Source organism: Pristiophorus japonicus, chromosome 6 (assembly GCF_044704955.1).
Source record: "Pristiophorus japonicus isolate sPriJap1 chromosome 6, sPriJap1.hap1, whole genome shotgun sequence".
NCBI classification, from domain to species: domain Eukaryota; kingdom Metazoa; phylum Chordata; class Chondrichthyes; family Pristiophoridae; genus Pristiophorus; species Pristiophorus japonicus.
The window spans coordinates 64225805-64251594 of NC_091982.1; the positions used below are offsets into that span (position 1 = coordinate 64225805).

Below are 25790 nucleotides of genomic sequence, written 5' to 3' on the forward strand. Positions count from 1 at the left end.
GCATGAAAAATTCTCAGCAAGTAAAATCAATAAAAACCCAAAGATGTTTTATAAATATAAAGAGCAAAAGGAGAACTAAAGAAAGGGTAGGGCCTATTAGAGATCAGGAGGGTAATCTGTGTGTGGAGGCAGAAGATATGGGTATGGTTCTTCATGAAAACTTTGCATCTGTTTTCACAAAAGAGAGGGGCGATGCAGACATTGTTATTGGGGGAGGGGGGGTGGCATGTGAAATATTAGATGAAATAAACATAGTGAGAGAGGAGGTTTTAAGGAGTTTAGCAGCTTTGAAATGGGATAAGTCCCCAGGCCCGGATGAAATGTATCCCAGGCTATTAAGCAAAGCAAAAGAGGAAATAGCAGAGGCTCTGACCATAATTTTCCAATCCTCTCTGGCTTCAGGTGTGGTGCCAGAGGACTGGAGGACTGCTAATATGGTATCTTTGTTTAAGAAGGGAGAAAGGGATAGACCAAGTAATTACAGACCAGTCAGCCTAACCTCGGTGGTGGGACAATTATTGGAAAAACTTCTGAAGGACAGGTTAAATCTTCAGTTAGAAAGATACGGATTAATTAAGTACAGTCAGCATGGATTTGTTAAAGCAAGGTCATATCTGACTAAATTGATTGAATTTTTTGAGGAGTTAACAAGGAGGGTGGATATGGGTAGTAGTGCCTTTGATGTAGTGTATATGGATTTTAGCAAAGGTTTTGATAAGGTCGCACATGGCAAACTGATCATGAAAGTAAAAGCTCATGGGATCCAGGGCAAAGTGGCAAGTTTGATCCAAAATTGGCTCAGAGCGTAATGGTTGATGGATGTTTTTGTGACTGGAATGTTGTTTCCAGTGGGGTTCAGCTGGGCTCAGTACTAGGTCCCTTGCTTTTTGTGGTATATATCAATGATCTAGACTTGAATATGGGGGGTATGGTTAAGAAGTTTGCAGATGATATCAAAATCAACTGTGTGGTTGATAATGAAGAAGAAAGCTGCAGACTGCAGGAAGATATCAATCAACTGGTCAGGTGGGCAGAACAGTGGCAAATAGAATTCAATCTGGAGAACTGTGAGGTAATGCATTTGGGGAGGGCTGAAAAGAAAGGAAATACACATTAAATGGTAGGACATTGAGAAGTGTAGAGGAACAAAGGGACCTTGGAGTGCATGTCCACAGATCTCGGAAGGTAGCAGGCCAGGTCGATAAGGTGGTTAAGAAGGCACACGGAATGCTCGCCTTCATTAGCTGAGACATAGAATACAAGAGCAGGGGGGTTATGCTTGAACTGTATAAAACACTGGTAAGGCCACAACTAGAGTACTTTGTGCATTTCTGGTCACCACATTACAGGAAGGAAGTGATTGCACTGGAGAGGGTACAGAGGCGATTTATGAGGATGTTGCCGGGAGTGGAGAATCTTAGCTATGAGGACAGATTGGATAGGCTGGGTTTGTTTTCGTTGGAACAGAGGAGGCTGAGGAAAGACCTCATTGAGATGTATAAAATTATGAGGGGCCTAGATATAATGGATAGAAGGGGCGTATTTCCCTTGGCAGAGGGGTCAACAACCAGGGGGTATGAATTTAAAGTAACTGGCAGAAGTATTACAGGGGATTTGAGGGGAAATGTCTTCACCCAGAGGGTTGTGGGGGTCTGGAATTCACTGCCTGAAAGGGTGGTAGAGGCAGAAACCCTCACCACATTTAAAACATCCTTGGATGTGCACTTGAAGTGCCGTAACCTACAGGGCTATAGACCTAGAGCGGGAAAGTGGGATTAGGCTGGATAGCCTCTTGTTGGCTGGCACGGACATGATGGGCTGAAATGGTCTCCTTCTGTGCTGTAATATTCTATGTCTCTGGAGTGGGACTTTAACTCACAAGCTTCTGACTGAGGGATGAGAGTGCTGCCCACTGAGTCATGGTTGATACTAATAAAAAAGCAAAATTCTGCAGATGCTGGAAATCTGAAACACAAATAGAAAATACTGGAAATAATTAGCTGGTCAGGCAGCATCTGTGTGGAGAGAAACAGAGTTAGTGTTTCAGGTTGATGACCCTTTGTCAGAACTGGGAAAAGTTAGAGATGTAACAGGTTTTAAGCAATTGCAGGGCCAGGGAAAGGGGGTAAGGGCAGGGAAAGGGGGGAGGTGCATGGAAAGGGGGGAGGGGTACGGAAAGGGGAGGGGCAGAGAAAGGGGGAGGGGCAGTGTAAGGGAAGGGGCAGGGAAAGGGGAGGGGTAAGGAAAGGGGGAGGGGCAGGGAAAGGGGAGGATCAAAGAAAGGGGAGGGGCAGAGAAAGGGGGAGGGGCAGGGGACGGGGGAGCAGTAGGGAAAGGGGGAGGGGCAGGGAAAGGGGAGGATCAGAGAAAGGGGGAGGGACAGGGGACGGGGGAGGGGCAGAGGACGGGGGAGCGGTGGAGAGAGAACAAAAGGGAAGGTCTGCGATAGGGTGGAAGGCAGGAGAGATTAAATCACAAAAGGGATGGTGTGAGGCAAAAGGCAATGTTAATGAGGAAAGTTAAGAAACAAAAGAAAAGTCTAGAAGAGCTGTAAATGGGAATGGCAGAATCAATAGCTGCCATGTGAACAAATAGGGGCAGAGGTTATGGTCTGAAATTGTTGAACTCAGTATTGAGTCCGGAAGGCTGTAAAGTGCCCAAGCGAAAGATGAGGTGCTGTTCCTCGAGCTTGCGTTGAGCTTTGTTGGAACAGTGTAGGAGGCCGAGGATGGAGAGGTCTTAGTGGGAGTGGAGTGGAAAATGAATGTGACAGGCGACCGGAAGCTCGGGGTCACACTTACGGACCGAACGGGAGTGTTCTGCAAAGCGGTCACCCAATCTACGCTTGGTCTCCACGATGTAGAGGAGACCACATCGTGAGCAGTGAATACAGGCTATTAAATTGATAGAAGTACAAGTAAATCACTGTTTTACCTGGAAAGAATGTTTGGAGCCCTGGACAGTGGGAAGGGAGGAGGTAAATGGGCAGATGTTGCATCTCCTGCGCTTGCGTGGGAAGGTGCCGTGGGAAGGGGAGGGGGTGGTGGGGGTGACTGCGGAATGGACCAGGGTGTCACGGATGGAGCAGTCCCTTCAGAACGCTGAGAGGGGAGGGGAAGATGTGATTGGTAGGATCACGCTGGAGGTGGCGGAAATAGCGGAGGATGATCTGTTGAACGTGGAGGCTGGTGGGGTGAAAGGTGAGGACAAGGGCAACCCCATTGTAGTTCTGTGAGGGAGAGGAAGGGGTGAGAGCAGAAGTGCAGGAAATAGAGCGGACTCAGTCGTGGCTCGTATTAACCATAGTGGAGGGGAATCCTCGGTTGAGGAAAAAGGAAGAGATATCGGAAACACTAGTGTGAAAGGTGGCGTCGTCAGAGCAAATGTGATGGAGACGAAGAAACTGTGAAAATGGAATGGAGTCCTGACAGGAAGCGGGGTGGGAGGAAGTGTAGTTCAGGTAGCTGCGGGAGTCAGTGGGCTTATAGTGAATGTTTGTCAATAGTCTATCCCCAGAAATGGAGACGGCGATATCGAGGAAGGGAAGGGAAGAGTTGGAGATGGATCAATTGAAGGTGAGGGAAGGGTGGGAATTGGAAGCAAAGTGAATGTAATTTTCAGGGTGAGAGCAGTTAAAGGCACCGATACAGTCACCAATATAGCAGGAAAAGAGTTGAGGGAGGGAATCCGATTAGGACTGGAACAAAGAATGTTGCACATATCCCGTTAGGGCCCATGCAGGTTCCCATAGCAACACCTTTAAGGAAATTAGTGTAGTTAAAGGAGAAGTTGTTCAATGTGAGAACAAGTTCAGCCAGGCAGAGGAGGGTGGTGGTGGATGGGGATTGGTTGGGCCTCTGCTCGAGGAAGAAGCGGAGCGCCCTCAGGCCATCCTGGTGGGGGATGGAAGTGTAGAGAGATCGAACGTCCATGGTGAAAAGGAGACGGTTGGGGCCAGGAAACTGGAAACGATTAAAGTGGCGGTGGGCATCGCAGGAGTCGCGGATGTGGGTGGGAAGAGAGTGGACAGGGGAGAAAAAAAATAGAGTTGAGATTTAAAATGATGCTAGGTAGCCATTGTGAGTGTTATTTCTGGTCAATCTTCCCCTGTCTAGCTCACCAATTGTTGCATCCTTTCTGCCACTCCACACTGGTGATTGAACTCTCTCCACAACTTGCCTACTCATTGTACACACTACCTAAGCTGTCCTATCCCCATTTTGATTATATATTCTCAGACTATATTTTAAATGAATTTTAAAACAAAGTATAATGATTACCAGGTATCAGTAAGAAACAAGTAGATAGTAGAGTTTGAATGAAGTATGATACTGAAATACAATTACTCTATAATTTGGCCATCCACAATCTGTCATATCAGTAAAATGTAACTCTGTAACTTTAACCAAAGAGCAGCAATTTTATTTGGAAATATTTCCAGCCTCATTCTGCTCTTTGACAAAGTATAATTTTCAATTGTATATATTATTTTTCATGTTTACATTTGCATTATAGATATATATCTATGTATGAGGTAAGGGTATATAGGGATATGGAAGCAAGGCAGGTAAATGGGGTTGAGATACAGATCAGCCATGGTCTAATAGCATGGTGGAACAAGCTCGAGGGGCTGAATGACCTCCTCCTGTTCGTACATTCCTTATATAATTTATAGCTGTTTATTGGAATCATAAATTATACAATTATTTTTAAAATGTGCTCCAACAAACAGCACACACTATTGTTTATAGCCCAGAATATGTTTATTCTTCTCTAATCATGAACCTTATTGCCAAATGAAGAGTAGCAACATATTAATAAGATAAATGGAGCTCATGTATAAACACCCTTGGAGATCATGTAATTTAGTGCAATTTTCTCTAATTCAATGTATGCTTGCTCGTCGAATGCAACTGCACTTCTGTTTTATCATGAGGCACGAACCACACATGAGCCAGGGTCTTGAGAGCTCTAGATAGCTGCCGCTATTTCCAGTAATTCCGACAGAAAACAGGCTTGGAATAATAAACACTGGCCTCAGAGACCGTGTAAGAAGAGACAGGAGCGACGAATTATGAACTGGAGTTAAAATTTAAATGACCAGGCAGAACAGCTCAGATATCGATTTCAGTTTTCATTAGTAATGTCTATGGTGAACACACAAATTATTCTATTAGGCTAAGTATTTCAGTCACAGTCCATTTTCAAAAAAAAATTCTAATCTCAACCCATTTTCTCTTTGAAACTTTCAATAGATGATTATTAGAAATCTTCAATAGATGACTATTTCACTGCAGGTTAAATTACAGAATCATTTCCTGGAAAGAGAAGAAATTTAAACAAAATTCATCAGATGGAAGATGTACAAAATAAGGGTAAGGATCTAGAAATGACTGGAGTCTAGAAATTACTATTAGCATTATTAATGAACAAATGGTTAAAGTGTTTTAATGATACCCTTCTCTTCATTATTTTGGCAGAGACTTTAATTAATTTAAAATAAAGAGGTTTAAGCTGGCATTAATGAGGAGGACACATTGTGTGAAAATGTCGCCTTGCATGAAATATATATTTAGTCGTTAAAAAATTGCTGTGCTTGTCTACTGTTAAAACAAATAGAATTTGGAATGCCCCCGCTTGACGAACTTGTTTGCAGACTAGTACGGACAATGGGGTAAAGATGTTTCGTGGGAAATACAGGAAACAGATGCATATGTCCAACTGTCTGTTGTCAAATTATTCATGGGGACTGATTCAGTAGAGTTGCTTAACTTGCTCGTCTGCGCACCTTCAAATCAATTTGAAAATCCTTGCCCGTTCCTTCAAGGGTGTCAGCTGTGTCTCAGTGGATAGCACTCTCGCCTCTGGGTCAGAGGGTTGTGGGTTCAAGTCCCACTCCAGAGACTTGAGCATAAAAATCTCGGCTGACACGCCAATGGAGTGCTGAGGGAATGCTGCACTGTCGGAGATGTCGTCTTTCGAATGAGAAGTTAAACCAAGTCTGCTCTCTCTGTAACACTATTCCGAAGAAAAGCAGGGGAGTTATTGGTGTCCTGGCCAATATTTGTCCCTCAACCAACATTACTAAAACAGATTTGTTGGGTCATTATCTCATTGCTGTTTGTGGGAGCTTGCTGTGCGCAAATTGGCTGCTGCGTTTCCTACATTATAACAGCATTTTTTTTCCTTCATGGGATGTGGGCGTCGCTGGCAAGGCCAGCATTTATTGCCCGTCCCTAGTTGCCCTTGAGAAGGTAGTGGTGAGTTGCCTTCTTGAACCACTGCAGTCCATGTGCTGAAGGTGCTCCCATAGTGCTGTTAGGGAGGGAGTTCCAGGATTTTTAACCAGCGACAATGAAGGAATGGTGATATATTTCCACATCTGGATGGTATGTGACTTGGAGGGGAACGTGGAGGTGGTGGTGTTCCTATGCGCCTGCTGCCCTTGTCCTTCTAGGTGGTAGAGGTCATGGGTTTGGGAGGTGCTGCCAAAGAAGCCTTGGTGAGTTGCTGCAGTGCATCTTGTAGAAGGGACACGCTGCAGCCACGGTGCGCCGGTGGTGGAGGGAGTGAATGTTGAAGGTGGTGGTGGGCTGCTTTGTCCTGGATGGTGTCGAGTTTCTTTAGTGTTCTTGGAGCTGCACTCATCCAGGCAAGTGGAGAGTATTCCATCACACTCCTGACTTGTGCCTTGTAGATGATGGAAAGGCTTTGGGGAGTCAGGAGGTGAAACACTCACCACAGAATACTCAGCCTCTGACCCGCTCTTGTTGCCACATTATTTATGTAGCTGGTCCAGTTAAGTTTTTGGTCAATGGTGATCCCCCTGGATGTTGATGGTAGGGGATTCAGTGATGGTAATGTCGTTGAATGTCAAGGGATGGTGGTTGGAGATGGTCATTGCCTGACGCTTGTGTGGCGTGAATGTTACTTGCCACTTATCAGCACGAGCCTGAATGTCGTCCAGGTCTTGCTGCATGCGGGCATCGACTGCTTCATTGTCTGAGGAGTTGCGACTGGCACTGAACACTGTGCAGTCATCAGCGAACATCCCCACTTCTGACCTTATGATGGAGGGAAGGTCATTTGATGAAGCATCTGAGATGGTTGTGCCTAGGACACTGCCCTGAGGTATGCCTGCAGCGATGTCCTGGGGCTGGGATGATTGACCTCCAACCACCACAACCATCTTCCTTTGTGCTGGGTATGACTCCAGCCAGTGGAGAGTTTTCCCCCTGATTCCCATTGACTTCAGTGACAGTGAAGTAACTACAACAGTAACTACACTTCAACAGTATTGGCTGTAAAGCACTTTGGGACGTCCTGAAGTCATAAAAGGTGCTATAGAAATACAGGACTTTCTTTTTTTTTCTTTTTTCAAATGCCTCCGCAGCCTTGCCACACGCACCCTCCGAGACCCCCTTCAGCTCATTGTTCTGACTCACCTTCTTTCCTCTGTCACTGGTTGACTCTCATTTCCTGCCTTCTCGTTCCACTATTGCTGCCTGCTCTTTCAGCCATTGTGCCCCTGCAAATCCCTGCCAAGAATCCTCCTCCCTCCCCGGTTTTAAAATGCCTCTTTCTGTCCATTTTTTCTTCTCTATGCTGCAGAGTTCTGAGATGTTCTTTCAAATGTTAGGAAACAAATAATTGCATTTCTATTGCATCATTCATGACCTCAGGATGTCCCAAAGTGCTTTACAACCAGTGAAATACTTTCTGAGTGTAGTCACTGTTTTAATGTGGGAAACGCAGCAACCAAATTGCACACAGTAAGCTCCCCACAGGCGCGATTGAGATCATGACTGGTTTAGTGATTCTTTTGGAGTGTTTTTCTTTTTAATTTTTCACTAAGATCGGCGCTGCCTCTTTAATTGCTTTTTTGATTTACTGCAATTCTGTATGTCATCTTAAAAATTGAAAAACGTTTGCGATTTTTTTTTTTTTATTTGTTCATGGGATGCGGGCATTGCTGGCAAGGCAGGCATTTATTGCCCATCCCTAATTGCCCCTTGAGAAAGTGGTGGTGAGCCACCTTCTTGAACCGCTGCAGTCCGTGTGGTGAAGGTGCTCCCACAGTGCTGTTAGGGAGCGAGTTATTTTTGTAGCAGTTTGGTACAGCTGAGTGTCTCGCTGGGCCATTTCAGAGGGCAGTTAAGAGTCAACCATGTTGCTGTAGGTCTGGAGTTAAATATAGGCCTTCCCTAACCAGATATTAGTGAGCCAGATGGTTTTTACAGCAATCCGGTAGTTTCACAATCATCATTACTGATACTAACTTTTTATTCTAAATTTATTTAATTAACTGAATTTAAATTCCCCCAGCTGCTGTGGTGGCATTTAAACTCATGTCTCTGGATCATCAGATCTGGATGCAGAGAGGATGTTTCTCCTCGTGGGGGAATCTAGAACTAGGGGCCATAGTTTAAGAATAAGGGGTTGTCCATTGAAAAGGGAAATGAGGAGGAATTTATTTTCTTAGAGGTTTGTGAATCTTTGGAATTCTGTACCCCAGAGAGCTGTAGGGGCTGGGTCATTGAATATATTTAAGGTGGAGACAGACAGATTTTTGAATGATAAGGGAGTCAATGGGTTATGGGGAGCGGGCGGGGAAGTGGAGCTGAGTCCATGATCAGATTAGCCATGATCTTATTGAATAGCGGAGCAGGCTCGGGGGGCCAAATGGCCTACTCTTGCTCTTATTTCTTAAGTTCTTATGTTTAGACCTCTGGATTACTAGTCCAGTAATATATCCTCCTCTTCTTACGCAGTCCCTCGAATCAAGGATGACTTGCTTCCATGCCAAAAAGGGATGAGTTCAATGAATTCACAGGTGTTTCAATGAAGGACCTAATATTCCAGATCCCGAGCTGCATGTTGAAGGGTGTAAGATGCCTGTGCATGGATTTTTTTAACGTGTGGTGACCGTTGCACACCAGCCACTACAAAGGCTTGACAGAGCTAGGTCTTGGTCCAGTGGCAAGAGTTAACCACGACTGGAGACCAGCTCTGCTGCACGGACTTAGTGCGCACACATATCACAGTTTGGGCTGGCCCAAGCTGCCCCTGGGTCCACTCCTCGCCTGGGGTCTTTTTTTAACTCCCCCCCCACCTCCCGCAACTTGCCAATTTTCTCCTCTCCCCCGAGACGCAGTCTCCTTGACTCTCATATCGTTCAAAAATCTGTCTATAACCACCTTGAAAATATTCAATGACTCAGCCTCCACAGCTCTCTGGGGCAGAGAATTCCAAAGATTCACGACCAGTTTAAATAGCTACCCCTTATTCTGAAACTATGCCGCCTAGTTCTAGATTCCCCCACTGGGGGAAACATCCTTGCTGCATCAACCCTGTCAAGTACCCTCAGAATCTTATACATTTCAATAAGATCACCTCTCAGTAATATGTCCACTAGGCTACCGATCCCCTGATACTGCAGGTTCTTGAACATGCTGTACCTGATATGCGTGAATAAATTCAAACTTTAATTTTCATAAGTGGCGTGAGTTTAATATTTTCCTTGAGCCCCGATTGTTTGCTCTGATTTACACCCATTTTACGTTTGATGTATTCGAATGAGATTGACAGCAAATTTGAGTGTAACTTGAGATCGGTAGAATTGGCCTATTTTCGGGTTTAACTTCCAGGCTGGGTCCAGGGAGGAAATTCCAACCCGTTGTGCCAGCACGGTTGGCCGTGGCGTTCCTGACTCTGCAAGGGGACATTTGGCAGAGGTTCAGGCTGCCGATCGCCAGCAATATTCCTGGCTGGAAGTTAACGTGTGTGAATGTTGGGCGAGGGCAGGTTCGGGCTGGGACCTGATGCCCGCTTTTACCTGAGGTCAGTTTGTCAAAGCTCACAGGTACAAGCAACAATCAAAAATGCTAACGAGCATGTTATCCTTTATCTCCAGGGGGTTTGGAACACAAAGGGGAGGAAGTGATGCTTCAGTTGTGCCGAGCCTTGATCAGACCTCTGGATACTGCGTTTAGTTTTGGGCCCCGGACCTCAGGAAGGATATATCCGCCTTGCAGGGAGTGGGTGCAGTGCAGATTCACCAGAATGATACCGGGGCTGTAAAGGTTAAATGATGAGGACATCATTATACTCCATCTACCAAATTTTTGCCCACTCATTTAGCCTGTCTATGTCCTTTTACAGACGTTTTTGTGTTCTCCTCACACATTGCTTTTCCTCCCATCTTTGTATTGTCAGCAAATTTGGCTACATTACACTCAGTCCCTTCCTCCAAGTTGTTAATATAGATTGTAAATAGTTGGGGTCCCAGCACTGATCACTGTGGCACCCCACTGGTTACTGATTGCCAACCCAAGAATGTACCATTTATCTCTACTCTCTGTTTTCTGTTCGTTAGCCAATCCTCTATCCATCCTAATATACTACTCCACCCTGTGAACTTTTATCTTGTGTAGTAACCTTTTATGTGGCATCTTGTCAAATGCCTTCTGGAAGTCCAAATACACCACATCCACTGGTTCCCCTTTATCCACCCTGTTTGTTACATCCTAAAAGAATTCTAGCAAATTTGTCAAACATGGCTTCCCCTTCATAAATCCATGCTGACTCTGCCTGACCGAATTTTGCTTTTCCAGAGCAATTATTTCCTCTGGTGGGGGAATGAAGAACGAGCAGATAAAGGGGCAGAAATTACCCCTTTCTATCAGAGCCGTGACTGCCTCAGCCATGGGTTGGTAAGGACTCACCGCTCGGTCGGCGCTGGGTGGTCGCCATTTTGTAAATTACGCTCCTTTATTTTCAGAGCAGTGTACAGGACCACCCTGGCCATCTTCTCGCTCCATCAGGCACACACCAACCCCTTACTGACCAGCAATGACCCGCTTTCTGACCCCAGTGGGAAATTGCCCCGTGGGAGCACCGCCGCCGGTCGGTGCCATTGACCGTTTTCCCGACGGGGTGCTGTCTTTGGCTGGACGGTGCATCCGCCCTTAAAGTGGAGGTCGCACTGCCAGTGACTCCATTTTATTTTTTCTAGTTGGTCAACAGCCAGGTCAGGCCAACAATATGCCCACGGATTCAGCCGGACTGCCAACAGGCAGCCTGGCACCCCGGCTGCTGGCCGGCCGAAACCCTTCCTTGTGGCCCAGTGTTTGCCATTAAAGTGGCTGCAGAGTTCGCAGTGGCCTTCCCCTTTAACTGAAGGGGACCGTCACGTCCCCGGCGCTGATGACTTGGAGCGACAGCCATTCTGCCCCGCCCCCAATTCCGCTCCACTAGTGATGGGCACTCTGCCCCGCCCCCACTTCCGCCCCACTAGTGACGGGCGCTCTGCCCCGCCCCCACTTCCATCCCACTAGTGACGGGCGCTCTGCCCCGCCCCCACTTCTGCCCCACTAGTGACGAACGCTCTGCCCCGCCCCCACTTCTGCCCCACTAGTGACAGGCACTCTGCCCTGCCCCCACTTCCAACCCGCTCCCAACACCAACATCGCTCCAACCGGAAACAAGATCCAAAGAGCTGAAAATCGGCGGATTGTCCGCCCCTTGCATTGGGATGGATGGAACACTTAAAACTCGGTCGGTGCCCCGTGTTTGGCGGAGGGCACTTCATCCCCATAATCTTGAAATTAGAGGTGAATCATTTAGGAGGGAATTCATGGAGCACTTTTTCACACAAAGGGCTGCAGAAATCTGGAACTCTCTTTCCCCAAAAGTCTGTGGATGCTAGGGGGATAATTGCAGCTTTGAAGCCTGAGATGGGTATAGTTTTGTTGGGTAAGGGTATCGAGGGATATGGAGCAAGGGCGGGTAAATGGAGTTGAGGTGCAGATCAGCCGTAAAGTGGCAGAACAGGCTCGAGGAGCCAAATGGCCAACTCCTGTCCCTTTGTTCCTATGGCCATTTGGACAAGATTCCAAAGAAGATCCATTATCTGTGGTACATTGTGACAATAATTTCACACCTTTAGAAACTAGCTCAGAAGAAAGAAATTCCAGTATCCAATTATCTTTTATTAAATACTTAGAACACATCTCCTGTATTTATCTCCCTGCACTAATTTGTTTTATCGTCTCATCTAAACAGGAAAAACAATTTCCTTAATTAATCATATATTACCGGGGCAGATGGATAGCAAGCGTTTATCATCAGCTGCTGATACACTCATCTTCCGACTGCGAGTGAGACAAAAAAAAGGACAATAACTTGTATTTATATAGTGCCTTTAGCATAGTAAAATGCCCCAAGGCACTTCACAGGAGTATTATAAGACAAAAATGTTATCGCCGAGCCACATAAGGAGAAATGAGGGCAAATGGCCAGAAGCTTGGTCAAAGTGGAAGGTTTTAAGGAGCGTCTTAAAGGAGGAAAGAGAGGTAGAGAGGGGGAGAGGTTTAGGGAGGGAATTCCAGAGTTTGGGGCCCAGGCAACAGAAGGCACGGCCACCAATGGTGGAGCAAAGAAAGTTGGGGACGCACGAGTGGCAATTTGAGAAATGCAGAGTTCTTGGAGGGTTGTAGGGGCTGGAGGGGGTTACAGAGATAGGGATGGGTGTAGGGACTGGAGGACGTTACAGAGAAAGGGAGGGGTGTAGCGACTGGAGGAGTTTACAGAGATAGGGAGGGATGTAGAGGCTAGAGGGGTTACAGTGATAGAGGGGTATAGGGCTGGAGGAGGTTACAGAGATAGAGAGGGGTGTAGGGATGGAGGGGGTTACAGAGATAGGAAGGGGTGTAGGGCTGGAGGAGGTTACAGAGATAGGGAGGGGTGTAGGTGCTGGAGGGGGTTACAGAGATAGGGAGGTGTAGGGCGGGAGGAGGTTACAGGGATCGGGAGGAGTGTAGGTGCTGGAGGAGGTTACAGAGATAGGGAGGGGTGTAGGGCGGGAGGAGGTTACAGAGATAGGGAGGGGTGTAGGACTGGAGCGGTTACAGAGATAGGGAGGGGTGGAGGACTGGGGGAGGTTACAGAGATAGAGAAGGGTGTAGGGTGGGAGGAGGTTACAGAGATAGTGAGGAGTATAGGGTGGGAGGAGGTTACAGAGATAGTGAGGGGTGTAGGGTGGGAGGAGGTTATAGAGATAGTGAGGTGTGTATGGTTGGAGGAGGTTACAGAGATAGGGAGGGTTGTAGGGCTGGATGAGGCTACAGAGATAGTGAGAGGTATATGACTGGAGGAGGTTACAGAGATAGGGAGGGTATAGGACTGGACGAGGTTACAGAGAGGGTGGGGTGTAGGGCGGGAGGAGGTTACAGAGATAGGGAGGGATGTAGGGGCTGGAGGAGGTTACAGAGATAGGGAGGAGTGTAAGACTGGAGGAGGTTACAGAGATAGGGAGAGGTGTAGGGACTGGAAGAGGTTACAGAGGTAGGGAGGAGTGAAGGGTGGAAGGAGGTTACAGAAATAGGTGGGGGGGTGTAGGGACTGGAGGGGGTTACAGAGATAGGGAGGGATGTAGCCAAGGAGATATTTGAACATGAGGATGAATATTAAGAAAATTAGATTAAAATTTGCTGTCGCGCACAGTTACTTAAATGTAAAATCTATTGACTTGTGTTGCTATTTGTGTCATTGGATGATTACATCATTGTACCGCACTTTAGGAAAAATAATTAAATATCTTGGCAATCATTTGATGTCACTTGATACCAGAGCTTACTCCCCAAATAGCTCGTGTTGCTCCCTGATCTGCTCACCAGAATGCCAGTGGCAGAAAACTAGTTCCAGTAAATCACATTGGGATTCTGTTGTGCTATAATGCTCACCTTCCTTAGCATCTCTGTGTCAGCTATGGCTCAATGGGTAGCACTCTTGCCTCTCAGGCAGAAGGTTGTATGTTCAAACCCCATTCTAGAGACTTAAGCATAAAAATCAATCTGATACTCATATCCAGTACTGTGGGAGTGTTGTAATGTTGGGGGTGCTACCTTTCAGATGTGACATTAAACTGAGGCCCTGTTGACACTCACAGGTGACTGTAAAAGATTCCATGGTGCTCTTTTGAAGAAGAGCGAAAAGAAAGAATTGCATTTATATAGCGCCTTTCACGCCTACCAGACATCTCAAAGCGCTTTACAGACAACGAAGTACTTTTGGAGTGTAGTCACTGTTATAATGTGGGAAAGATGGGAATAAGGGAGCTATCCCTGGTGTCCTGGCTAATATTTATCCCTCAACCAACATTGCAAAAAACAGATGATCTGGTTAGTATCACATTTATGTTTTTGGGGCTTGCTGTGCGCAATATGGCTGCCGCATTTCCCACATTACAGCAATGAATAAATTCCAAAATTACTTAATTGGCTGTAAAACACTTTGAGACGTCTGGTGGACGTGAAAGACGCTATATAAATCCAGGTCTTTCTTTCTTTTCACCCACCACTGATCCCTCTAAATTTCAAAGTGACTGACTGAAAATCAGTCCAGGAACAAGTAGTGAGGGAGAGGGTGCCTGTTCATTTGTTTTGCTGAAGGTTTTTTTTATGTTATGTGTGAAGTTGGCCTTTACTTTAAAGTTGAAGCATCAATATCTCTTTTAACAAAATCCAGAGAATGTTCATCGCCCCCCCCCCCTCCCCCCACAACACAATCGGTAATGAACCCCTAATAAGCTCTTGGTGATTTGGTTAATATACTAATCGTTATGGGAGAATATAGGCATTCTCGCACATTTCGTTCAAAGAGGAATTCCATCTGAGATACTGAGATACTGATCGCCACACTGGCTCAATCTCATCAGCCAATACTCATCCTCTGCACCGGGATCGGGAATGAAATTCCCAACTTTTCTCTCTGCAGACAGTGCTGTAGAAGTGTGAGAGCTTGCATTCATTCCCTTTCTGAGATTTGTTCCCACATGTTGGCTCACGATGATTTGGTTCAACCTAGTTGAGAAACAGTTAGTTTTACTGAGATGCTATAAAATGTTCTCCAGCACATCGTTTACACTTATTCTACAACGAAAGAAATGCCGCTATTGAGGGATGAAAATATACACAATGTATTTTATTAAACCATGGCCAAAGCCCATCCACTATATATGGTCACTGCTTTAAAGAAAATGATATATTTCAAGAACACAATGCAAATATATTACACACACACACACACACACATATATGCACACACTCATATACAACAACAACACCTTATATAGCACCTTTAACTCAGTAAAATGCCCCACGGCGCTTCACAGGAGCGTAATCAAACATAATTTGACACCGAGCTACATAAGGCCATATTAGGGCAGAGGTAGGTTTTAAGAAGCATCTTGAAGGAGGAGAGGTAGAGAGGCGGAGAGGTTTACCGAGGGAATTCCAGAGCTTAGGGCCCAGGCAGCTGAAAGCACAGCCACCAATGGTTGAGTGATTAAAATCTCAAATGTCTCGTCGTCGAGAGCATGCAGAAATCACGCGCAGGCAGCGGAAAGAGCATGCAGCAACCCAGTCCCACCCACCCTTTCGCTCAAGGACTATCTGTCCCACCTGTGACAGGGACTGTGGTTCTCGTATTGGACTGTTCAGCCACCTAAGAACTCATTTTTAGAGTGGAAGCAAGTCTTCCTCGATTCCGAGGGACTGCCTATGATGATGATAAAATCGGGTATGCGCAAGAGGGCAGAATTAGAGGAGCGCAGATATCTCGGGGAGTTGTGTGGCTGGAGGAGATTACAGAACTAGGGAGGGGCGAGGTCATGGAGGGATTTGAAAACAAGGATGAGAATTACATACACACACAGACACACACATATATGGTACGCTTATTGAAGTATTGTTTATGAGGGACTAATCGGCCTGTAATGAATTGGACCCTGAATTGTGTCGTAAATTGTTGGGCTGAATTATTAAGGAAGTTGAGTTGATAAGTGAGACCTTTATGGGGCGAGATTATATATTACTCGCGTACGCAACACGAAAGCTTGTGGGGCAGGAATGGTGGGGTTATGAAAATAAGCCTGCGTGGTTTTCTCCAAAACCTAATGAACAGCTGTAATTGAAAAGCCGGAGCTGGATTAAAGAGCTACTGTGAAGAGCGTGGGTCATCCCATTTTCTTCTGATCGCACGCTATTGTCTGAGGTGCAGCTAATTTATTTCTGATCAAAAGGACCCACAGCGTTGAAAGAACTGTAATGACTATTCATTCTCACCAAACCTCTGCTTGTGCTCAAGCTTTCTTCACCCTCCTACCTGACGATATCATTATATTGCAAACTATAATTTCATTTCAGAAAGGAAGGGGGGTGCTAATTTGCACCGAAAATAATGTCAATTAATCCGGCATCTATTTTAATTATTTATCCCAAACGAAAGACGTATTGCCGCATAATTATCCAGGCCTGTTTGTTTTGCCTTAGGTTTCTTTTTGCACTAGCCTGCCTTATAATAACACTTGCAAACGAATGTCGCCCCGCTAATGATACCCCTTTCATGTGAGATAGCACGTGTTTCGTTTTAATTTGGCCGTAATGAATAGTTTATTTGCACCTAATTAGTCGGCTGGATTACTGCAATTATGTATCTGAGTCGCTTATAAAAGAATAATGGTGGAAGACTTGTTGTAATGGCTGAGAGCCGTATCAAGTCTTGTTAGTGCAATGCTGTGCATTTAATACAGGGTTATATTCCGTGTAGACAGCCCACTCTGTAACCTGGCTGAACCCAAGTTAATGAATACAAGGTAAAAAAAAAAGCTTATTGCGCAGCACATCATCTGAAACAGGGCGTTTACAGGGAGAAAGTGCACCCCATGCTGTTGTCAGATACAAGAAATGGCAGATCTAATTAAAACATCTTCACTGTAACACAGCCCAGTCAGTGATACATTAATACTCTGTGTGTGTGTGTGTGTAAATATACAAGGAAACGTCAGCACACTGCAGGCCTTTCTAGCCATGCTTATTTACCAGATACCTGACAGTCTGTGGTTCATGCTGTATATCAGCCCAGCTGTGTTTCATTGCAGCAAAATAAAAAAAATAAGCTCAAATTAAAAATGAGACAGAAATGAAGGGAAAAAAATATCCAGATGCAACACCAGGTCCCCTTTTAAAAAGGTCCCTCGTCTCTCCGACTGAATGCAGGCAGGAATTGGGGAAATATTACACGTCTCTCTAATCGGAAAATCTTGAAAGTTCAGTCGCAATGGCTGTTGCATTTCCAGCGCGCGAGTTTGCGATCTATTTTAACTCCTGTCGGTTCGAAAGGCTGTTGAATATATTTTTTAAGACGCGCCTCTCGTGTTGTCAGTTGAACTTTTCACAAATCTAGAAGATTTTTTTTTCCCCCCAAACGCAAATCCTGTTCCCCCATTCCAGGGGATTTAAACAGTGGCGGTTCCCAATATTTCAGTAAAGGTGTGATTGAAGGGATGCTGCAGATATTAAATATTGCGTTTCGACAGGTTTCTGCAAGATGAGAATGTCAGCTTGCCACTTTAAAAAATGCAAAATATATAAATACGATTTTTTTAAAGCTCTGGCTCCGTATTATGATTTTTTTTTAAGACTGCGTTTCGTGGTTTGCACCTCCAGCACAGCAAGGTTTGCATGTCATACTCAGAGCACTTGCTGTGCGGGTTGTGGCGAATTCACTTTTATTTCATTCAAATCAAACGAGCCGAGAGTTTGCAGGGCGCTCTGGTGACAGGTAAACACATTGAGCCTGGAGCACCTCGCTGGTGTTTGATATCGTTCTGATCCGGATGAGAATTTCCAGCATTTTCTGTGTTTTTTTTTAAATTTGAGTTATTTATACAGAGGAGATCAAATGGAACTCTAATACGAACGATAGGGGACTTCCCCCGATTCCCACAAACGAATTTCCCTCAAGAGCGGGGTTCAGGGGATTCAAAATAATCCGCCGCGTTTGTTTCCATTGAAGTCCGCAAACAATTATTGGTACCAACAAAAAGTGGGTTTTAAATAGAACCAGGTGCAAAATCCAACAACCGCGTCAATTAGTACTAGCATTTGTTAGTGATGTATTTATATTAATAGCTGGGACCTAGATTCTACTTTTAACATTGTTGGATTGATCTGGATCGTTGCACGTTCATATTCCGCTCCGAATACCTGAGCTCGCCGACTGCTGCACTGGAACTCGGTGTGCATTCGTTAGTCTGTGCAACTCTCGATGTCTGTGTGCAGCGTGGGATGGAGACGATACATGTTCAAGGGCGGCTTAAATAAATGTTAGGATCATTTGACCATTCGTTTTACCTTAAGTGTAGGGGGGAATTATTTTTTTTTAAATTATTTCAAGCATGTTTTCTGAGCATCTTTTGAATTCGACTTCAATACAATGTCAACATAGGAAGAAGATTTCAACTACTAATAGCAGGATGGTGCCATTGGTAATGACTTCCATGTGCGACAGATTATATTAATGCTCATTATATTCCGCTATATTAATAAACACAAAATGAACAGGAAACAGTAATCTGATATTTGGCTGAGATCATTCGCATGATTCTGTTTGTAACAAAACTGTTTCAGTCGCAAGAAAACTTTACACAATAACCATTGATTTTAAAAGTATAAATTCGGGAAAAACTTGCACAGTTTTACATTTCACTATTCACTGAGACAGACCCACTCTAACTTGAGCATTGTAATGTTATTTTGGATCAATTATACAGGGAGTTTAAACATATTGTGTTCAGTTCCTTTAACAGATATTTGTAATAGTTTATGTAGGTAGTGAGGTTGCCTTTTGACCACGGACCAATCTTTACCAGCTCACACACACACACACACACACACAGGTGTGAGTCCCGCACAACTCAGTGAATCTCACTGCACAGATTGGTGAACAAGGTGTGACTCGCCCCACCACTTCACGCTGCGGCGTGTAGCGACCCGGTGCTGGCGAACTGACCCGTTGGTGCGTGTGATGGTCTGACATTTTCATTTCAATTTTAATCCCAGTCCTATAAACAAATCAAAATTGTGTGAGCACACCTGCAGATTAAAGCTTTAACTCTAGCGCCGTGTCCCGCGTATAAATAGTGACTAAAGAGGAAGGAAGGTGGTGGGGCGAGCAAGTGAAGGATTTCTTTTTGATTTCTCTCTCTGTGTTTGGAAGAATGTTGAATTTAAGAGCCGATGTCGGTGGTCGATGCCTCGCTGCTGTTAATTAGGAGCGTGGAAAAAAATCTTTATTAAGAAGCTGCACTTTCAGGCTCCCTAGCAATTCGTATTCATTTCCATATGCACGGTACAAGGCGCTCAGTTTGTCAGATACGAAGATGTGTGTGTATATATGTATATATATATATATACATGTCGATGAAGTACCCGAATTGGGATGCATTGGGTTTGCTACGAATTAATTGCTGATAACTGCTATCTGGATAAAATTGCGTTATGAACGAATTGTCAGACATCTCGGCTGAATAACACACCACGGGGTCTTTCTTTTGGACCTAAGTTTCCTTTCAGATACCAAATGAGGGTAACCATCGTTCATCTGACCCCCCGAACTTCTGTAGGTAGAGAGGGGAGCAGAGAACAAGACAGTTCCGGGCATTTAACTAACGTCTTGCTCAATTGAAGAGGCTCTGCTTTTAAGTTGAGTTTTGGGGAAAAAAATATCTATTTCTGCCCCAATCAGTTAGAGAGCATTAGTTTCTTAAAATGCTCAATCCCACGTAGAATAGCTGGCTGACAATCGATTGCAGATCTGCTGGACAATCGGATAAATGTGTATTTTTAAAGAAATGTTGCAGAATGATGCAATATTTTCCACTGCTTGGAATGTTTGAACGTTTAACAGAACCCGATTGATTCTGAATTCCCCAAACAGATTTTCTAATTGAATAACAGGAAGATAGTAAGAGTATTTTTTTTCTTTACAAATTACAGATTTGACAGAGCGAGTGGATCCGAAGCATATTTCCTCTTCGACATTAGCGACGGGCAGGAGAGGATTTTAGCAACGTGGAAACATTTGCCTGCAGAATTAGCCAGTTTCTAACATTATTAGGGCAATCGATCACAGACTGCAATAGCCCCACTGACCCATTCCGCGAGCGGTGGGCACCGGAGGGACTGGAGAGGATCAGCACCCGAAGGATTAGTATTTTAATTTAATTTATTACGTTCCCTTTTAATGTTTTTTTGTTAAATTACAGTGTTTTATTGGTTGCATGCTTAACTTCCAATGGGCAACTGCCTGACACAAGAAGCACACTGAGATTCGGCCCCACTGATTTCGCCTCTCGACAGATGAGCAGTGCCTATTCTTAGCAGAGCGAACAGCACACCGGCAACTGTCTTTATTTGCAAACCCTGAACCTTGCTTATTGGAAACAAGCAAGCACAGCAGTAAGAGAACGAAACCTTTGTGTCCCCTTTCCAGGGACGAGATCTCTCTCTCGCTCTCTTTTTTAAATGTCGAGTATTATAGAGCTTGCAATAATCCCACCTAAATCGTCCCTGTCGACAAACGTATCGTGTCTTGCAGGGATCCGTCACTCTCTTTTATTTTTCTGCAAGACTTTGGGGCAAGATTTGATATAGGCTAAAGAGAAGTTAAAAACAAATTAAAGCGGCGTCCCCACGTTATGGTGGGTATGTATTAACCGTTATAACAAGCAGTGGGGCGAATAGCCCATCGCTTTCACTGCTCAAGTCAGTGGCTGACCATGGAAGTAATGGTCAAAGGTTTGTTTTAACTGATTTCAACTGGCGTGTGTGGGTATGATGAGAGACACGGGGTATTTAAGCACGTTTTTGGCACAGCATCATCCCGTCTTGTTTCGCGTGTTTCTCTCCGAATAGCTCAGGGCCCGCAATTCCTTGTTTTTCCAAACTATTACAAAGCGCCCTCTTCCTCAGCTTGATGCTATGGATGAAGGGTGCTTATTTCTGGACTATGGTAAAGAGCGCTATCAAGAACATCACTATGGCCAAGCCTGCTTCCTTGCAATGGATGGCGGTGGTTTTCTTGCTACACTTACCGAAATAATCGCATTGTCTACTCTTCAACATGCACACGGCAGTAGGTGCTTTTATTGAGAGCCAAATATCTTTTTTTTAAAGCAACAATTCCGTATTGTGTGAAAATCGGGATGAATATATTCGTGGCTGGGACTGTTTTAAAAAACGAGGTGTTGGTGACAAACTGCGCTCTCCGGATTACTGCTAGAATATGACGCCTTTGAAATGATGCCTCGGTTCTTAATACACGCGTTTTTTTTAAATATACATGATTATAATTGGTTGTATCCTGTTTTAGGTGCGAGGATCTGAGGGCCCTGTCACTGTATTGAACAACAGCAGGGAAAAATGAGAGAACTCTCTCTGAGACGGGTAGCAATGTGAGTTGTATGTATCTCTAACAGTACATCACCTAACACGGGTTAGTTGAAGTGTTTGTATGGTATAGATGATACGAAAGTGTCTCCGGTTTAAGTGCATGTGTCATCTGTCTTCCCTTCTCCAAATATGTGGCAATCTTTTTTTGATTCTATCTTTTCAAGTCATTTTTCCACCAAAAAAAAGTTGTTTTGAGGCGTTCAGTTAATTAGAATCACGAACGTCGGGCTATGGAGTTGTCATGCTGTGATACCAAGAATCAGGAGCTCTGTGATGTAGGTGTGATATTAAATGTTCACCCGCGCCGCTTTTGTGTTGACACTGAACGGGGAACATTTGCACCCGCCAGGGGGCGACAGAGTTTCGCTCGCTCACTTTCAGAATAGTCCCAATAGAATCTGCTTCAGGAGATCAAGGCCCACAGGAAGAGGCCACTCAGCCCCTCGAGCCTGTACCGCCATTCCATCATCATCATAGGCAGTCCTTCGGAATCGAGAAAGACTTGCTTCCACTCTTAGAATGAGTCCTTAGGTGCTTGAACAGTCCAATATGAGAGCCACAGTCCCTGTCACAGGTGGGACAGATAGCGGTTGAGGGAAGGGGTGGGTGGGACTGGTTTGCTGCACATTCCTTCCGCTGCCTGTGCTTGATTTCTGCATGCTCTCCGCGACGAGACTCGAGGTGCTCAGCGCCCTCCCGGATGCACTTCCTCCACTTAGGGCGTTCTTTGGCCAGGGACTCCCAGGTGTCCGAGCGGATGTTGTACTTTATCAAGGAGGCTTTGAGATCATGGCCGATCTGCAACCTAATTCCATATACCCGACTTTGCCCCATATCCCTTTGGTTAACACAAATCAATCAATCTCCGATTTAAAATTAACAATTGATCCAGCATCAACTGCCGTTTGCAGAAGAGAGTTCCAAATTTGTACTGCCCTTTGTTAACCCACTTAGACTGGGAATTAAACCCAAGCACTGAAAGAAGACATGATCCTTAAAAAAAAATTGTTGTGTCTTAAATATTTATTCCTGGTTACAGAATTCAACAATTCCAGAATAAGAACGATTCTGGAATTCTCCACAAATTGGGATTTAAAAAAAATTATATAAATATATCCAAATATATCACAACTTCACAATGAAGTACTTTTTTGAAGTGTAATCACTGAGGTTTCCTACATTACAACAGTCTCTACACTCCAAAAGTACACATTGTCTGTAAAGCGCTTTGAAAGGTCCGGTGATCGTGAAAGGCGCTATATAAATCCAAGTTTTTCTTTAATGTAGGAAACACGACAGCCAATTTGCACACAGCAAGCTCCCACAAACAGCAATATCATGATGACCAGACAATCTGTTTTAGTGATGTTGCTTGAGGGATAAATATTGACCTCCTGAGAGCAGGCGGAACCCTAGTTTAACCTCTCATCCAAAAGACGGCACCTGCGCCAGTGCAGCCCTGCACTGGGAGTGTCCGCCGACATTTATGTTCAAGCCTCTGGAGTGAGACTCAGAGGAGAGCGCTACCCACTGAGCCATGGCTGACATTTATTATCCATATAATATACCATATTTTTTTGTCTCAATATTCCTGTGAAGCGCCGTTTCACCACTTGAAGGGCCCTATATTAATACAAGTTTTAGTTGCTGTAGATCATGCACATACGTATGCAGATATATAGATAATATTCGGCTAGGTATGCTACACAGAGATTTACCTGATTTAGATTTTGCAGAATTGCCTATGTGTTTTTTTTTGTAAGACGCTATTTCTGCGACTGAGTCAAGTGTTATTGTCACTTAAATAATTCTCCGAGCCGCTTACAGCCAGATGGTTTGTCAGCCATACCTGTTCAGTCTGATATAGTGGGTACGTCCCATCCCGCCCGCAAGAATAAGAATTCGTTTTACAACTTCCTTATGTGTGTTTTGTTTCCGGTTGCTGTTTGGAGCACGAGTCAAGCGTCAGAAATTAGACTGTAATTTCAAAAAAAACGCACACACAATTCTAGATATATTTAATTGCTCAGTTGTCAGAATGCGTGCCCTTCCTTTAGAGTGAAGAAGTTTATAAATCTTTTTACTGTGGAATTACTTTACAAAAGTGAGCACAGCACTTATAAAAGTTGCAAAAAAAGTTATTTTAAAAACCAGTGTATTTGAAAGCAATTGCATTTCTATAGCGTTTACACATCGTTACAGCCGGTGCAGTAACGTAGTGCAGTCACTGTTGTAATGCAGGAAATTTTGACTAAAGTATGTCCCAGTAAATGCTGTTATTCATTCGGTGAAGATGACGATGGAGGTTGGAGGATTCCTTGTGCTGAATTTTGAAGTGGGTCGACAGAAAAGAGAGGGTGGGGGGAGACCTACTCCATATTTAAGGGAAAATCCGCCTCCCCCCAATATGAGCGGCGCTGCGTGCCGCAGGGTTGATCCGCACAGAGTCAAGCGGCCGCCAAAACTCCGCTGGACTTCTTCCAGAAGTGACGAGCTGATGCGGTTGCCATGGCGGCCCAAAACAATGTGAAATGGGGACACTGGCCGCAGAGAGTTTGATTGACATGTGGGGGAGCTGTCAATCAAACAGCGCCCTAGCTCCCTTTTTTCCCCCTAAACACCTGCAATTTACTTGTGTTTTCCACCCGAAACCCGATATCCGGATTTAAACTAGGAGTGAATCGGCAAAGGGAGATACAGAGAGGGGGTCAGAATTACACGTCATACTTGGTGATAGATAATTGCTCAAAACATACCAGCAAATTCAGTTGCACATTCGGGTGAGTCCTGTAAAACACATCCCCGTGATTTTTTGGAAACACAAAAAATCATCAAAATTGGAGAGTATTTAAATTGTGCCTGTTTTGGGCAGGAGCAGCCCTTCTGAAATGTGGCCGCACTTTTTCTAAATGAATGCCAAGCTATTTTGAAAGTGAATATCTTTGTGAGTTTTGCTGCTTTTAATGCGACACTTGAGATGGCTAATTCCTGTTTATTCGAGAGGGGCAAGCGCCTCCTAAATTCTCACCTAGTTTGTGTGTGTGTGTGTTTTTAACGTCGAGTGAAAATTGTGCCCTTCACACTAAATAGCAATCTATCAGGACCTGTCCTGGGAGAGAGCTGCCATTGGCTGGGAGCGGCTCATTTACAACCCGTCAATCTACATCACATGGAGAGGTGTCTATTAACTCCTGTACAACAGCACAAGTTTGGCACAAGTCTCCGGCAGTTTGCGTGATCGCTGCGTCTTTGGGGGCTGCTGGAATCGCCTCAGGATCTCTTTGCCCCCACTTGCCTAGATATATATATATATTTTTTATTTTGCTGCTCGCCCGTTGGCCCCGGTACGAGAAGCTGAATGTATAGCATGATGGAAACCGAGTTGAAGTCGGCTGTTTCCCAGTCCAACACGGGGACAGTCGGGAGCGGCGCTCCCGGGAGCAATAGCAAGAACGCCAACAATAACCCGGACCGGGTGAAGCGGCCCATGAATGCGTTCATGGTGTGGTCCAGGGGCCAGCGCAGGAAGATGGCCCAGGAGAACCCCAAGATGCACAACTCGGAGATCAGCAAGCGACTGGGCGCCGACTGGAAACTTCTGTCGGACTCGGAGAAGAGGCCGTTCATCGACGAAGCCAAACGCTTGCGAGCCTTGCACATGAAGGAGCATCCGGATTATAAATACCGACCCCGGCGGAAAACCAAGACCCTCATGAAGAAGGACAAGTACTCTCTGCCCGGCGGGTTATTGGCCCCAGGTTCCGTCCCGGTCAATAGCGGCGTGGGGGTCAGCCAGCGAATGGAGAGTTACCCTCACATGAACGGGTGGGCCAACGGGACTTACCCGCTGATGCAGGACCAGTTGGCTTATTCTCAACATCCAGGTATCAACAGCCCGCAGATCCAACAGATGCACCGCTACGAGATGGCCAGCCTCCAGTACAGTCCCATGATGTCCACTGCCCAGGGCTATATGAACGCGGCATCCACCTACAGCATGTCTCCAGCCTACGCGCAGCAGAGCTCGCCCGGAATGAGCTTGGGCTCCATGAGTTCCATGGTGAAGACGGAACCCACCACACCTCCCCCACTAACGTCCCACTCCCGGGGAGCTTGCCTGGGTGACCTGCGGGATATGATCAGCATGTATCTGCCTCCGGGAGGAGAAGGAGGAGACCCCTCTTCCCAGAGCAGCAGACTACACAGTGTGCACCAGCACTATCAAAGCACGGCTATACCGGGCACAGGGGTGAGTGGGACACTACCTCTAACCCACATCTAAAAAAAAAGATTAAGAGCCAGAACTAATTCCCCCCCCCCCCCCACCTCTCATCCCTCCCTCATTTGGACAGACTTTTAACATTCGAGCAAAAAAAAAGCGAATGATTTGACGCACGGCTTTCCCATCAGATTGCAGTTGTTGTGGTTGCGTGTGTGTGTGTGAGCGAGATCTGGAGGAGGCTCTCCACGGCTTAGAACAACCTTTTAAAAAAAAAA

At 45.2% G+C, this 25790-nt stretch overlaps 1 protein-coding gene across 1 annotated transcript; it reads left to right on the forward strand.

Moving 5' to 3' along the window:
• Positions 1–24651: 24651 nt before the first annotated feature.
• Positions 24652–25575, forward strand: sox3 (SRY-box transcription factor 3). The gene has a single exon (XM_070882063.1). The coding sequence runs from the start codon at positions 24652–24654 to the stop codon at positions 25573–25575; it is 924 nt and encodes a 307-aa protein (XP_070738164.1).
• Positions 25576–25790: the final 215 nt, after the last annotated feature.

Excerpts from the sequence above, each read along its gene's own strand:
- sox3 (XM_070882063.1), top strand. The coding sequence starts at position 24,652 with ATGTATAGCATGATGGAAACCGAGTTGAAGTCGGCTGTTTCCCAGTCC.